The following is a 17195-nucleotide window of genomic DNA, read 5'->3' as shown; positions in this document are numbered from 1 at the left end:
CTGGAACTGTCAGGGACGCTCCAAGCCCGAAGGCGGCAGATTGGGGAGGGGCTGGGGAGGGGCTGGGGTGGGACTGGGGAGCGGCTGGGGAGGGGCTGGCGAGGGGCTGGCGAGGGGCTGGGGTGGGGCTGGGGTGGGGAGGGGCTGGCGAGGGGGTGGGGAGGGGGTGGGGAGGGGCTGGGCTGGGGGCAGGGCTGGGGGCAGTGGATGATTCGTCTCACTGGAACTGAAGTCTGTTGGTGAAGAATAACGCAGAAGGGCCACGGAAAAGTTGGAGAGAAAAATTGCAGTTTACAAAGCTTCTGTTTTTATTACGGTTTGAGATTTGTTGTGAGTCTTCCCCATCCGGCCGCTGTCACAAACATGCCAGGGGAAGATTTTATGGATTAAGAAAAATCCGGGCACATAGTTCAACTATTCCACATTGATGAATTAATCATCTGAATTGATTATAGGATAAAGGTGAGCTCGGGTGGAGGTGGCGGTTTAATGAGAGAAGTGATGATACAGGTGCGGAGATATTTCAGTGTGGGATTGCGTTCTCCAATCATGTTTTGCAGAGCTGTTGAGTTACACGCCGTTCCCTTAAAATCAAACGGCGCACATTAGTGTTGAAGGCTTGTTTAATCGGGTTGCAATGTTCTAGTGCCTGTGCGGTTATAATGACACCTGTTGCACCCGCAGTTCTTTTTAATAATGTGTCTACATCCCCCCCCCCCCCCCCATTTAAATCAGAGCAGATGGCGATAGCTCAAGACAGCCGCATCGCATTTCCAGGATGATTAGATAGGCTGCAGGTGCATGGAGAAAGAAGATGTTCCGCAAGTTTGGAAAGAGAGCGTTAGTGTTCAATTATTTTTTTTGTTGAGCTTCATGTTAAAAAAAACCCCCCATTAGGATGTACACCAAACCAAATGTCGAGAGGAAAACACTTTTGACAATAACAAGGGAGGTGGACCCAGTGAAAGCAGTACAAAGTAGATAATATTGTAGCAAAACCTAAAACGAGTATCAAGCGAGAGATGGAGAATTGTGTGTCACACTCGGTGTTTTGATGCGATTTTCTTGCCAGACCGAATCTGTTCTAATGTATCAGATCCGATCCAGTGGATCTGATTTCCCGAAAAGAATTGAGCACGGAATTCGCAGGCATTCCGCATGACATGTTCTCCTCGGCTGTAAGAAACGGCGGTTGAAGAATCCAGCGGTATGGCAATAAAGCCCTCCTCCACCGCCCACCCTCTCCCCGACATTAACCCGAGGGACTCGAATCCAACCGATCACCATCACTTGCTGCATGTCGGAGAGTCTCTCTCACTTACTCCACTACAGAATGCAACGTGATCCACTGCCACAAGGTAGGAAGGAGCGAGAGCAACTAATGCATTTTATAACCATTGCAGTATTTTAAATTAAATGTAACGTCGTACGATTAACAAATCGACGCGGGGTTGGGCTACGCTTTGATGCCTTAAGAGTTTACTTAAAGATTATTATTTTTAGCTGCTTGTGTGTATGGATATTAGTTTACCGTGTCTGTTTTTCCCAGGAACAGGCTTCCTAACCCTCGGCGCCGAATCGATGGTTAGCTAACTGCAGTGTTACAGGGTGGAGTTGGGACATAGCGTCATTGCTTTCCGCTGAAGCCACTTGAAATCTTTTTTTCTTCCCCCCCATCTCTTTCCATCTACAACACCCCCCCTCCTGCTCCCCCACCCCCAACAACTCCTCTCTCTGCTACGCGAGTGTCTTTTCACTGGTAGAATCGAAACTATCGAGGACTGGATGGAGGTCTACTGCAGAGAACGGCTCATGCTCAGAATCATGCCGACACCACACGCTCCTTAAGCGGGAGAGAGATTCCCTGTAGCCCCGCTGGTTGGTTGGACCCTTGGTGGCGGCGGCTGTTATTGAAAAAAATAATAATAATTTCCACACTTTCCAAATCTGCGCATGGATCCTGCTACCTGCAACTCGTCCAACTTTCCATAGCTTTTTTTTTTTACTGGAGACAGCATATAACGGAGATCGTGAGGGTATTGAAAATCCCCGTGTACATATATTGAAACATACAAGCGAAGGCAGGGTATGCTGTTCACCAAGAAGTTGCTTCTTTGCCGCCAGACCCTAATAGAGGTGCCTTTTCCAAAAAAAACTTAGTTCGATTGCAACTCGAGAACGACTGGGAGGTTAACGATGGTCTGTTCAGGGAGAGCTCTACACATCTTGTGGGGATTACTGTGGTTGGCAGCGGCGGTGTGCGGAGAGGGTTTAGCCCAGGAACCTTTCGCGATTCATTCCATTAGGACAGACGGAGACCTCACCTTGGGTGGCCTTTTCCCAGTCCACGCCAGAGGACCGAAGGGGACTCCCTGCGGGGACCTCAAGAAGGAGAAGGGAATCCATCGTTTGGAGGCGATGCTTTACGCCTTGGACCAGATCAACAGCGACCCTGATCTTTTGACCAACATCACTTTGGGCGCTCGCATCCTGGACACCTGTTCCAAGGACATCTACGCACTGGAGCAATCTCTTACTTTCGTTCAAACTCACATCCAGAAGGACACTTCGGATGTGAGATGCACGAACGGGGAGCCCCCGATCTTTGTCAAGCCCGAGCGGATAGTTGGAGTTATTGGGGCATCGTCTAGTTCCGTCTCCATCATGGTGGCCAAAATACTGAGACTCTTCAAGGTAGGTGAAAGCGCTTTTTCACGTTTTAAATGTATGACCGGCAAAATTCTGTCGCACCGCGCTCTCGCGTTCTCTCCACTCTGCACTCGCCCGGGTTGCGGGGATTCCCGGGTCCCCAGAACTAATCAATAACGCGCAACAAGATTTACAACAAAAAAAAAAGATGGATAATATTGGCCCTTTCTGATGGGAGCTAAATGTTGCCACTTGATTATATCCCCCCTACCATTCCCTATGGCATGCACCGCTCCCGACGATGGACACGTTTTGTGGTAATCTGGTTGTACTTGGTCCAATGTGTGTATTTCCTTCCGATATACGTATCCCATGTGTTCCATTCTAAAATGTTCTTGTGCAGTGCGAATACGATGAGTTGATTTTGAAAGGGCATGTACTTTGCCTTGCATTTTTGAGGGAACAAATGTTACGTTGCTCTGTGAGTGCAAGGTTGGACTTGCTACCTGTCAATTCATTCGAGAAAGCAATAAGGTGGATTTCAGATTGGCCTTTCCCGCCACGTTAATGGGAGGCTGCGAATGTGTGGCGGCGGTTCAGCATCAATAAGGTAGCGATTAAATGGCCCGAGAGGGATAACGCTGCAGGATAGAGATTACGCAGAGAGAGCGGCAGCGGTTCAGCTAACTTTGAGAGAGAGGATAATGAAAAATGGTGGGGATTTTTAGACCATTGATGTATAGAAGATATGTCGTGGTCGGACTGAAGTGGCCAAGACTTGCCTGAGGTCAAAGTAATTGGCTTTAAAAAGTACACTCCATGGGCTCCGTTATCTGAATCCAGACCCGAGACCTGTTAAATATCGCCTCGGGATGTCACTTTAGCAGCCTAGCGCGTTCAGATGTGCTGAATCTCGGGTCTAAAGGCGATTGGGCTTCTACGGAGAGGATCAGTCAGTTAGTTGCTCTCTGCCGCTCTGAGTCTTGTATATAAACTATAGCAACGCATCTCGCTAAAACACTTTCTACCCAAACTGAGCGCCACCTTCCCCCCAAAATATTCCTGGAAGGCATTTTATTTTTTAAAAAACGTAACCAGCCACATCTTTAAAGAGGCAAGCAATTGCTTGTTACGTTTAGTAGCCGCCATGGCGTAAATGATATGTTTATTAAATCATTGCTGCCGTGGGGCGTGTGAAGAGTAACTCAAAGCCAAGGGCGTAAGAGATCGGACGCAATCTGATCACTTTGAGTATCTCGCAGGTGGATTTTGAACCCGGACTCCTTATTCACGTGTGTAGTGTGACTAAGCCGCCTTCTCCACAGCCTTCTCGGTGAGTCAGTGAGCTGAGGCGCATTTCAGCTTAACAGCTACCGTAGTGGTGTGTGGTGATCGTGAAGACCCAAGCGGATCGCAGCCTCGCTTAAACGCACGGGGGCGGGATTTTTAGCACCGTTTGCGTCAAAATAAATGTCAATTTCGCAACCCAATGATTTATTTTTTTTGCTCCGAATTCTGGCGGAGAGATTGCATCTCCGCGTATTTTCCGATTTGCCACATTTCAATGTGGAAAGCACCTGCAGGTCAATCAATGTCTTAGCCCTCGCCCTCAGCTCCTCATGGCGTCAAATCCAATCAATTGCCGGTGCCGATGGCCGAATCACGCCCCCTCTCCCCTCCCCTCCCCCCGGTTTATCTGCACGCATATTAAATCTTTGATTACACTGTTATGGCTGTAAACTGCACGGATCTACAACCCCTGTGTATTAGGATGCGCGCTGTAGCCACTCCATAGTCAATGTCGTGATGCTGACACTTGGTGGGCATGGACATTGGCACCCAAGGGGTTAACCTTCCGTTGGCTTGAGGTGAAACGCTTGCTGTGAAGGTAGGCACCCCGTGCTGCCAGTATGAATTGGCCCAATGGCGAGATTAGCATTAGCTTTCCATCCGTCTAAGACAAAGCGGTGCAAACTCAAATTCGCCAATAAACTTCTCGGTGGAGGGATTATTGATGAGTGGTCGTGAATGAATCCACAGTGTGTGTGTATATATATATATATATATATATATATATATGTGCTTCGAGCATATTGTTTCGCCATCCTTTTGCCAACCCATATGAGCCTTCTCGCAACTCGGCCCTCTAACAAGTTATTTGTGGTATAATTCTCCCAATGTTTCTTCAGTCATTTTATGTAGGAAAGATCCAAAAAGGCTCAGCTAGGGTTTAATTAACCAGGAGGAGGGAGGGAAACTGCGAGGGCAGGTAATCTCGTGGCGATGGCCTCGAACGTGTCAAAAGTGTTTACGATGTACATTATAACCGGAGCGTTCTCTCCTGTAACCACCGTTCTTTCTGGCTGGCTTGCCAACTGAGAGCTTTACTGTAAATTAATCATGTTCATTTTTTGCAAAAAATATATATATATTTTTTTCCTTTTGTGCCAGGTGCCTGATACGTACACTTGAATTTAGTTAATTTTATTCTATCTCCTGCTATTCTAGTCAATATGTTTGAGTGTGACGGTTTGATAGAATCGATCTCTTGCGCCTTTTGAGGGGGGCCGTTGTATTTTTCATGCAGGTGTCTCGACTATTGTGGGTTGAGTGGCCAGTCTTCTGCGTGTACTAGGATAGGCAGTTCACTTCCAGTCATTTATGCTTTCAGAAGCTGCACTGAAGGTAGACATTGTTTTGGCAATGAAGTTATGTTTGGATAGAGATGGAAATCAAAGAACATTTTTGCATTTACTGATCTGCAGAAGACTTTGGATGAATGCTTTTATTCTGTAGCTTTGAGATGAGATATTCTCTCCCACCCCAACAAAAAACTAGCAACACTTGCCTACCAGGAATTCGATTGACTGTGTCTTTAAGATGCATACCAATACAAATGATGGTGTGGATAAGACATCCTTATGAAATCAGACACATAGAAGTGGCAGAACAAAACGCGTTGACATTTTTTAAAGCTGGGTGAAACTTGGAACCTCCAAGTTTGTTCCCTGCTGTTTGGAGAAGATGCTACTGAATTGTCATTTCCTCCTTGCTCACCATCCAAGGCTCTGTTTCTAATGGTTGAACTGCCCTTTGACAAGAGTACCGGAGCTCTCCAAGACGCATCAATGTATTTGGTATGATTGATGAGGAAATCACTGTGGACAAAAGTGGTTGAATTTGCGGTTGTTCTGTGTTGAGATGATAACATGTTGGAGACTGACAATTGTAAAGTATTAGCAGGGCCAAACTCTATGTGATTGTAGGCTACACCGTGAGCCCATACTCCTTGTCACACATGTTAACACCTCTAAATGCTGTCAACCTGATACAAATCTTTAATTGTAGCCCACGGCTAGATGTTTAAGAATTGGTATCCATGTATAATATTGACTCAATTTTTTTCTCTTCATGAAGATTGTCTAGTTCGACGGGCATTCTGCACAGTTCTGGAATTCATGGCTTTTGTATTTCACCTTTTTGTCTTTAAGTCCCTTCGCTAATGTATGAAACAGATAACTTTAACAAAGAGATTGTGTCCATTGCAGCCCAAGCCCGGCCATTTTGCGGTTATTTGACTCGGCCCCTATCCATCTTGCTCCATGCCCTCTGAAACTTTAAACTAACTCTTATCTATTTCCCTGCTCTAAAGAGACCTGAAACATTAACTTTGTTCCTCTTTCCACAGATGCTGCCTGATCTTTTGTGCGCTACCTGTCATTTACTGTTTATAGATTTAAAGATGGGTCAATTTTAGCAAATGAGATGGCATTGTGGAAAATAGAGAACATTGTCTTGCAAGTCTGAAAGTACAAAGTGAGCTTCAGAAACAATTGTTTCTTTTATTTAACACAAATAATTGTGAGCATAGTTCACTGCCATTTATTAAATAGCTTGAGGGTTGTTGGCACCTGAATAATGCATGAGGAGACCATGATGAAAATAATATTTAATTCTACTTTCTTAGCCTGAATAAATGTTCTTTGCAAATCCTATTCTGGTGATTTAGACCTGATTGTTCATTGTCACTGCTGCCCAAGGGAGGTCTGAATCATTTTAAATGTAATGATTCTCCTTGCATATGAAATGCACTGCAGTCACCTGACATTTATTGTTAGTTTTTATTGATTATAGTCAGCATTCTGAATTCTCTGCAAGACTGTGATTTAATGAGCATTTGTCGAAGTTCATTCATAAAAATGGGCAAATGGTAAAGCTAGACGTTGGATTATTACTTATTACTTGTATGTAGGCAAGTTAAATCCAATCTTTCTCGGCTGGGCCACTCTTTAGTATAGAATTTAAGCCATTCTCTATACACTGAATGTCCAGTGTTAAATTCAAAGGGTTAAGATGCACAAATGTTGGTCACGTGGCTTTGGATGCCATTAGCATGCTTCGTTAAGTATTTCAATGAGCTAATGACACATTGTGGTTAGCGATCAATGCTACCCACTCTTCATTGCTCATTATATTGACAACCACTCGAGGTAGAGTTTCAGATCCATCTTGTAGGACTTAATTGAAGCGTCGTGTATCCTGTTGGCCAACTGGATAGATGAAAGATTATATGGAGCAGTCTTTTACTTCTCCCCCCTCCATCCCCAACTGCTACCATGTTCAACCTATCCATCTTTGTTTTATCACCTTAGTAATATAATCACTGTTATGTGACACTCCCAACCCTAATTAAACCATACTAATTTAGCCCAATTAAAATGCTATATTTAAAAGAATAGAACTGAGTTCTTTGAGTTTGTTAAAGTTTTAATAAATGTGGCAAAATATTTAAATATGGGCAAAAATGTACCAATTAGTTCACTGGTAGCAAGAAGGATGGTAGATTTAGTAAAATATTAACTCTTGCTGTTATGTGGAGTTGTGTAAGCCTTGTGGCTGCTAGGGTTGTGCTTGATATTGACACGATAGAAATGTCTCATTCCATTCATGTATAAAGTTGATCATTAGTTTGTCTCTCAGAACTTTGCTTGTTTACCGAGAGACCAGAATCAAATTTCCTAGTACAGGATAACATAATGGAGGTAGAAAAAAAATGGTGCAACCAGCAACAATGCAGGTACCGAATTCATGTGGATTAAATTAAGTGGCCTATTGCCGTAAAAGAGTTTACTCGAGTCTAGCAAGTAGATGTGAAGTTCAGAGGAAGGTAGGCAGGGAAATCTGAGGTGAATACTGGGCTTAGATTAACATACATGAGAGATCTTCACCACATCCATTTAAACTGAGGAATTGGTAGCAAAAAGAACAAATCTAGATTTTGATATGAACATGACCTCCTGCTTGGTCTGAGAGGGATGCAAAAGAAAGGAACGGTGAAATAAATTGGGCAAAGGGAAGACCCAATTCTGAATGAAACATAATTAAAATTGTTTCTCTCTCCACTGTTGCTGCCTGACCTGTTGTAAATTTACAAAATGTTCATATTTTATTTAGATTTCCAGCAAATGGAGTATTTCATCTTTAGGAACAGGTGAATCAACCTCTACTTCAATGAACTGATTTTTAAAAATCACATGGGAAGATAACATTTATCTTCACGTTTTCCCCCTATGAGGTAATTAACTTCTTCCCAGACGCCAGACTGTACACCCGCTTAGATAAGTATATCGAGGGGACGAAGATCAAAACTGCACTCCAGGCATGTTCACACCAAAACGGTGAATAAACACTATAAAAACTCTTTCGCATGTACGCTAATTATTTTATATTAAAGGCCACTTTAATAGCTTTCTTAATTGTGACTAATAGATACGGCAGGGAATTAAAACATTTCCTGATTAAAATGTAAAACTAATTACCTTAGGAAATGCATCAGACGCTCAAATGGATGGGGTACATGGGAGATAATAAAAGTTAAGGTGAGAGGAAAAGATTGAGGTAATTGGAATGATAAGAGATCTGTAGGATTTAAATAGCAAAACGGATTAGTTTGGCTGAAGGGATTTTTATGCAAGTTTTTGCTGCACCGCTGATAATTTTTTTGCCCTTCAGAATTTTTAGAGATAGATAAATATTACACATCCACAGTGTTTTATGGTCTGGAGTGAACAGAAAATTATTCCCCTACCAATTCCATTATTTCTTTTTGAAAAATTGTTAGCCTGGAGATCAGTAAGGCTGCCTTTAAAGGTACAAGATGCCTGAGTTTGGGAAGGAACTGCAAATGCTGGTTTAAACCGAAGGTAGACACCAAATGCTGGAGTAACTCAGCGGGACAGGCAGCATATCTGGATAGAAGGAATGGGTGACATTTTGGGTCTTAACCACTGAGTTCCACTGAGTTACTCCAGCATTTTGAGTCAATCTTAGACTTCTGAGTGAAATGAAACTGAAGTCAAAGCTGAACTTTCTCCATTGACTGCTTTGCACTGTTGCCTCATGGTCTTGGCACTGAGTATGAATGTGCCTTCCAACAGTGTCTCATTTACGTTAACATAAGCAAGTCCTGGCATTCTCTTACGGCAACATAAATTATTTCCTCTCTCTCCTCAGGGAATTTTAGATTTGCTATTAAAGCTGAAATTGCAAATACAATTTGTGTAAGAGTTGGCAGTTTAAATATTTGGAAGAAGAAAATGCTGAATGATATAACTAAAATATGATTTCACACTGGGATACATCTGCTTTTACCAATTTTCACCAGAGGAGGGGAATACTCAAAAGCATTCTTGATTTGTATGAATGTAATATGCCATCTGTGTAACTGATTTTTGCCCAGTGTAACTAGTGGTTCTGAATAACAACAAGCCTCTGTAAAATGTGAGGGGTATTTCCACATCCAATTTAAAATGTGGACAGCACAGTGGTGCAGTGGTAGAGTACTGCCTTTCAGCACCAGATACCCAGGTTCGATCCAGACTGCTGCTATGGAGTTTGTACATTCTCCCCGTGACCAGGTGGGTTTTCCCGGGATGCTGTGGTTTCCTCCCACACTGCAGACGTTTGGGTTTGTAGGTTATTTGGCTTCTGTAAGATGTCCCCATTCTGTGGGTTAGTGCTAACATAAGGGGTGATCACTGGTTGGCACAGACTTAATGGACTGAAGGGCCTGTTTCCATGCTGTATCTCAACTAAACAAAATATCACTCGTGTCTGGCAGAATGGTTTTAAAGCCATGATAAACCTCTGAATTTGTGCCATGACCTGTTAGAGTTGGATGGTTTTTTTCCATGTCACTTAGTCGGATGCTCCTGGTGGCATCTCTTTCCCGGTACTCTTGAGAAAGGAAAAAAAAGTCTACTTGCATGTCCCTAATCTCTTTCCAGTGATTTGTTGCTTTAAGGTGTGTGTGTGTGTGTGTGTGTACTTTCAGGTTTATTCATGGTTGGGTTCATCCCTGGGTTAGAACTAGCTGATGCATATAATTCTGACTGACTATCAGAGAAAGGGTGGACCAAGTGCCACAAGGGTCAGGAAAGAATAAATAAATAAAAACTTGAATGGAATTCTGCTGGCATAAAAAAAGATTTGACTGAATAACATGCACAAATGTTAGGTGACTCTCTCTTCCAAGTGGATATATTTAATATTCTGTGGTTTACTTGCGTAATTTCATACACTAATCATAGCTTGGCATCGGCCCTATCTCAAAAGGAAATACGAGAGAGAGCTGGATAAATAGTTACTTGGAAAATTAGGGATTGGAGATGCTTAGTGTATAAATGACCCCCCTGCTTTGTGCTTTGGAGGTTAACGATTCTTCTGATGCTACACTAAAGGGAAAGGACGAGGAGCTGGAGATTTTTGAAGGTGGTGAGAATTTTAAATTTAGTTAGCTGACATTTTATTTGACGTTTTAGCAGTTAAAAAGCACTTCCAGTTGCATGACTTAGAGGCTGCTTTAAGTGTTCAGGTATTCCCTGGTTGTTTGTGGGAGAGAAACCTTGTGGCGTAAATTTTACTTTGACAGCGCTCTGATGTGCAGAATTCCTTGCCAGTGCGTCTGCCAGAACATGCTGCGAAGCTGCTGTCGTCCATCAGTCTTTCTGAAACCAAATGAGAATACTGGAGAGTGACGGGCACTGACATTTTATGCGCAGGTTGTTTTGAAATAAAGCCATGCGTGCAATTCAAAGGTGCAATAAGAACATTAGAAGTAGGAGCAAGAGTAGCTGTACAGCTCTCGGAGCCTGCTCTGCCATTCATCAAAACCATGGTTGATCTCTCACTTAAATGACCCATAACCCAGATTTCTTTAATATGTAGAAATCTATCTTTCTGTTTTGAATGCGCTCTGTAACTGATCCTTGACAGCCCTCTGGGAGAAGAGAATTCTAAACATTTGCCATTCCCACCCCTGTCCAAAGGAACTTGTCCTACTTCTGGGATACTGACCTCTAGTCTCTTCAGCCAGGGTAGCACCTTCTCTGCATCCAGCCTGCCGTGCTCTATAAGAGATTATCTCTTATTCTTCTAAACTCCAGAGAGCACAGGCCTAGCCTACTCAAACCCTCTACAGAAGATAAACTGCTATCTCTGTAGACTACTTAGCAAGACACTTTGACACCCTTGTTGCAAATTCACAAGATAAAAAAATTGTGCACCAATACTCCAGTTGCAGTCTCGCCACGGCCCTTTGTAATTGCAGTTGGCATTGTAACTACTGTGCTCAACCCCTCTTGTCTAAAGGTCAATGGACCACTTGGCTTCTTAATCCTTTGACGTACCTGAATTTTGTCTTTCAATTACTTTCGTAGCCAAAAGCAAGGTACCTTCAGAAATTAACACTTCCCAATCTCTGTCTTAAAAAAACAAACGGTTTTCTGGTTTATGAACCAGAATGCATGTCCTTGCATATTTTTTTTTGCATAGTCTATTAGCCATCTTTATAGAATTATCATTTGTTTACCAAAATGGAGCCTCTTGGACTTAATTGTCCACAGCCCTTGTGATGCCTATCCACTCTAATCACAGTTGCTTGCATTAGCCATGTTTTGCTGTACTCCTTTCCTGTGCAATAATGAGAATTATATTCTGCACTCTATCTTGCCCTTCATTATATCTTTTACAGAGTTGATTTTGGCTTCATTGGCTTGGCTATATTTATGTATAGTGTTATCTCATTTGATTTGATGGCATGCAAAACAAAGCTTTGAACTGTACCTCGGTACATGTAGCAATAATAAACCTAAACTTGAGTGCCCGTCTAAATCTCTTTTGAATACTAATTGCATCTCCCCTTGTACCTTTCTGGTAGCTTGTTCCACATAACCACAACCCTCTGTGTAGAGGGGGAAAAAGCTTGCCTCTTGGATCTCTTTGAAATGTCTGCCCTCTCACCTTAAACTTAAGTCCTTTAGTTCTAGACTACCCTGTCTGGGTAAAAAGTCTCCATCTATTCTTCCTTGGTTACTTTAAGACTGTAAGCAATTCCTCTACTTGATTATTGTCACTTGTTCTGTATTCTTGACCACTCCTCTTTTCATTCTCCTTGCTCACAATCTGCTTAAAAAAAATATTCAGCCATCTTGGGGAATTTAGTCCACAGGCAAATAATCAACATAGTTGATAAGTATTTAGGGCCCCAAGTACCAATCTCTGCTGTTTCCCATTAGTCACAGCCCATCAGGCAAGGGGACTTAGTTTTTCACTTTTTATATTTTCTATTGAAATCCAATTCTCTATCTATTCTCAATTCAATGTGCTCTAACTTTGCCCACCCTTTCAACTTGAAACTTTAACAAAAGCTTCATTATTTTTCATATTTCATTACAACATGAAAATAAACCATTTGGCCCACCATTTCTTTCTACTAGCTCCCTAAACGATCCCATTTCTCAATTTCTGAGAATCCAAGTGTTTCTTTCTTGTCTATTTCACTCAACCTCAAACTGCAGCAGATTCATCAAAGCATTTTATTTCTAAGTGCATGCTGTCTCTGCTTGGTCCTATATATTTTTTTAAAGGTATTCAGTTATTGTATCCTTCGATGTTATCGGAAATATCTGAAATGTTTTCTTTATGGAGAAGTTGGGAGAAGATAAAGAACAAGATATTTCTTCCGCTTCGGAAATGTACACAAGTTTTGTGCCCCAATCTCCATCATTGGTAAATAAACAATAACTAGCTATGGAGGTGACAGGGCAACTTACGGTGCATACTGCATCAATATGATTTTTAAATGGAGGAATACACTAAAAGGGCTTTGGCTTTTAAAAACTCGGTTCTGGGTATTTCATGAAAGACAGATTTGAAGAGAATTAAGGGATATACCAATTGTTTGAAGATTGTACTCTGTTAGGGGTGGTTTCATGGAGCTGTTCGGAAATAATGGCTTTGATAAAGATAGGACCATCTCCTTCTGCTGGAAAGAGGCACAATTAAGATGACTTGCCACAGAACCTGGGGAAATAAGCTCTTAATTCAAGTTATGATGTGGAATGCACTGACTTCAAGGATAGTGCAACATATTTATTTGTAACACTCTCGAGGAATTTGGAAGTATGCATGCATATAGGAAGATGTTGCAAAATTCTTGTGTGAATGGGGTAGTGGGATGAATTGAATGCTACATTCAAAAGTCCAACATAGGCAGCATGACTACCTAATATAGTTAATGAAGATTAATTGGCTAAAGAGAGAACCTCTCGTTATTTCTCAAATTTTGTTAAGGGATAATCACATTTTGCCAGAAATAAACTGTTGCCACAATATGTCCTCGCCTCAGGTTTTCAAGGTTGGTCCAATTATTCCATGTCCCCAGATTTTGCCATCACCCAGGCGATAACCTGATGAAGTGAAGTTGAAGCTGGATCCTCAAATGCTTTTTGCTTTCAAGGTGGACATTCCCCCATGTCCATTGTCATTTTCCACAAGGTCTTCAACATTGGCAAAGAGCCACTGGTGTATTAGTCGGATTTGAGTTAAAGCATGCATGTTCAATGTTGGTGGCACATTGGAAGACAACGTATGGGAATAAATGAACGCAAGGATTATTTTCAGGTGGTTCAGGAATACCAGGGATCTGTGATGCATTGGAGGCCCAATTGGCAAGTGGCTTCCCATCGCTTGTCACCAAAGCCATTACCTTGAATGCCATCTCCTTTACTGCTTGTTAATGATCCCATTCTTTATTAAAACCTGACGTTTGAAGGAACGTTTTGGTCACAAATGGGGAAGGTTAGCATGGCTCAGGTTAAAGGATTGGATCAGTGATAATGTTTTTAGTTATTTCTATTTCACAAAATGTACCAGCCAGAAAATGTGAGAGCCTTTTCATTCTATTTTAGACAGCTTTGTGGCTCATCGTTTTATATACTTTGCACACACGAGCTTTGACATTGACATGGCCTTGACTGTTAGGGAACACAGTAGCTTCTGTGAATGATCAGCATGTCATGAAGATCGGAGCACAATGTAGCAATGGACAGATTGGAGATAGCAGAGGTGGAAAGACCTTAGAAATTGTTCTTGTGCAACAGTAATGAGGAAAATGGTGGATTTTTTTGACTGATTTTCTCAAATGGACTTGCCCCTCCAATGTGTTGACTTACTGACATATTGTAACTTCAACTAAATAGGTTCTTAGTCTTCATCGGTCTCTCCTCATTTTACATGATTGGAGTTGGAGGAACTTTGTTTTCATTTCTTTCCTCCTTTTAAAATGTGCATGGGTTTACTTTGGTAGGTCAAATCCCAGGCACATACCACCCTAACATTCTGGATGATATTCTCTCATGCTGGATGCTATACGGTCAACTGAAATGGACCTCGCTTCAAATGATGCAGTGAAATTGCTGCCACAATGTTTCATTCCATTCTTGGAGTTCAAGGGATTCTGAGGGACATGATGAACTGATCAGCCAACCCAATACAATGGATAATTTGTTACTTTAGGAGGTGATACCCTGAGGTAAATCAACTGTTTGAATGTGATTAGCATAAAATAAAGGAAATAAATTTAAAATATTTTGCAACGTTACTAAAGCCAAATACTGCAAAGGCTGAGAATCTGAAATAAAATCTGAAAATGCAAGTCTGGCAGTATGCATGGGAAGAGAAACGGAGTTTAATATTTATGTAGGTGATTTTTTTAAAACATCTGAACTGAGAATCTCTTGGCTTAAAGTTTACTTCAGTTTAGAGATACAACATGGAAAGGGTCCCATCAGCTGACGATCGATCTCCCATTTACATTAGTTCTATGTGATCCCGCTTTCTCATAGCTGCAATTTACAGCAGCCAGTTGACCTGCAAACGCACAATACTTTGGGATGTGGAAGAATGCAGGAGGACCTGGAGAAAACCCACATGGTCACAGAGGGAATGTACAAACAGCACTCAAGATCGGGATCAAACCTGCATCTCTGGCACTGGTGGGTAGCAGCTCTGCCAGCTGCTCCCCTGTACCACCCTTAAATTGTGTCCGTGACATCCATCCCCACATTTCCACAGAAGTCATTGAATAAAGGGTAAGGGCCTAATGGCCACTGATCAAAGGTGTTTCAAAATGTGTGATACCTGCTGTCAATAACTATGCCATTAATAGCGAGTACTGCCTCCTTTAATGCTGGTTCAGTGATGTCCTCTTACAGAACTGCCTTAATTATTTGCAGCTGCATTGCACTAAAATGGAAAGAATCTTGACTTTAAATTGCTTTCCTCTCTCGTAGCTCTTTTCAGTGTGAATATTAGCAGCAGTCTCCCTGGAATTCCAGAGCCATTAGACAGATACTCTCACGGAAATTTAGTTCTTGGAAATATGCTTTGCAATGCCAAGGCAGGCTTCATCAAAGCAGCTTTGGTTTCATGTGGTTATCTACTTCTGATTCCCTTACTGGGATTTATACTCCATATGTTGCCTGAGTTTCTCAATGTATAGCAAAGGTGAATTTTACCTTTTGCTTTGAGAATTGTCTGCCCCATTTTTGCATGTTCTTGAGTGAAGGTCTGTTGCTGGATGGATTTTGTCACATGTTTCTGCAATCAATCAGGGTAGATATTGCAGCAGTGCTGTGTATCGGCCCCCACCAGTTCGCTGTGAGACTAGGGCAGGATGATTCGTATGTATGCATATTCCTACATGAGCAGTTTGCACAATCTTCCTGTGACCGCATGGTTCCCCCCCCCCCCCCCCCCCCCAAGTGCTCTGGTTTCCTACCACATCCCAAAGAGGTGCAGATTTGTAGGTTGATTGCCCCTGGTGTGTAGGAAGTGGATGAGAAAGTGGGATAACATGGAACTAGTGTGAACGGGTGGTCGATGGTTGGCGTGGGCTCGGCGGTCTGAGAGCTAATTCCTTGCTGTATCTCATGTCTATACTCTGAATAAGCATGACAATAATTCTTCCTTGAGCATCCACAATGTGGTGTCAGAGGTCAGAGGAGGTGGAAGATGATGTGAGAGGACCAGAACTGCATCTTCACTGTTGGATTTGTTATCAAAGTTCCAGGAAAATGGAGGCCTTGTATCCCTGGTTAAGACTTAACTCTGTGTTCAAGATTTTACATCCTGCATTTGAGATTGATCAACATCACTTGACTTCATTGGATTTGCCATGTGTGTGGAATAAATAGATCAACGTGTGCTATGTGACACAGTGCTTAATTTAGTGATCAGATTTCGAATAAAAAATTATAGCACACAATAAGTGATGCTGTTCAAAATTACTCGCAGAAGAAATATGAAGGAAGATTATAAAAATGTGGAATTGTAAAATGATATGAATGGTAGAATAAAAGATCAAAAGAAGCACTTTATTTCACAAAAATGCTGGAGTAACTCAGCAGGTCAGGCAGCATCACAGGAGAGAAGGAATGGGTGACGTTTCGGGTCGAGACCCTTCTTCAGACTGAAGAAGGGTCTCGACCCGAAATGTCACCCATTCCTTCTCTCCTGAGATGCTGCCTGACCTGCTGAGTTACTCCAACATTTTGTGAAATAAATACCTTCGATTTGTACCATCATCTGCAGTTATTTTCTTACAAAAGAAGCACTTTAATCTCGGAAAGAATGGAACTCCGAAGATGTAGAAATAGAATTTTTGGGCTGAAATAGTTTGAGCAATAATCATAACAAAACTATTAAAAAAAATTCACAAGCACAAAATTGCAAGTCCTATTTTCTTTTCTCGTGTATCTAAATGGTGGCTACAGCACATCCCCCCCTTCATCCCTTGCCCAGTTTTTACATTGACCTCAAAGCTGAATCCATCAACAAGCATTTTTTTTATTTTAATGGAATTATTTGAAGAACATGTTAATTCAGTTAATAATTATCAGACTTAAAAAAAAAAAAAAATTAGACATGCATAATCTGCAAATATCACAAGATCATCAGTGATAGGAGTAGAATTTGGCCCATCTAGTCAACTCTGCCATTCAATCATGGCTTATCTATCTCTCCCTCCTAACCCCATTCTCCTGCGCCCCACAGCATCTGACATATGTACTAATCAAGAATCTTTCTATCTCTGCCTTAAATATATCCACTGACTGCCTCCACAGCCTTCTGTGGCAAAGAATTCTACAAATTTGGCTTTTTACTCAATAATTAATAAAGGCTACCATTTGCTATTTCTCCTCCAA

At 42.0% G+C, this 17195-nt stretch overlaps 1 protein-coding gene across 6 annotated transcripts in view; it reads left to right on the top strand.

Moving 5' to 3' along the window:
• Positions 1 to 233: 233 nt before the first annotated feature.
• Positions 234 to 17195, top strand: part of LOC144601908 (metabotropic glutamate receptor 7-like) — a 489446-nt gene continuing 472484 nt past the window's right edge. For 3 of the 6 annotated variants that reach the window (XM_078414455.1, XM_078414449.1, XM_078414453.1), the window contains exons 1-2: positions 234 to 1358; positions 1550 to 2694. In XM_078414455.1, coding sequence (XP_078270581.1) covers positions 2197 to 2694 — 498 coding nt within the window. In that variant the 5' untranslated portion in view covers positions 234 to 1358; positions 1550 to 2196. Of the gene's footprint in view, positions 1359 to 1549; positions 2695 to 3945; positions 3983 to 17195 lie in introns of those variants that run through there. The other 3 variants (XM_078414451.1, XM_078414452.1, XM_078414454.1) reach the window with 3 other exon arrangements.

Source organism: Rhinoraja longicauda, chromosome 17, assembly GCF_053455715.1.
Source record: "Rhinoraja longicauda isolate Sanriku21f chromosome 17, sRhiLon1.1, whole genome shotgun sequence".
In the NCBI taxonomy this organism is placed as follows: Eukaryota; Metazoa; Chordata; class Chondrichthyes; order Rajiformes; family Arhynchobatidae; genus Rhinoraja; species Rhinoraja longicauda.
This window is presented reverse-complemented; position numbering and strand designations above follow the sequence as displayed.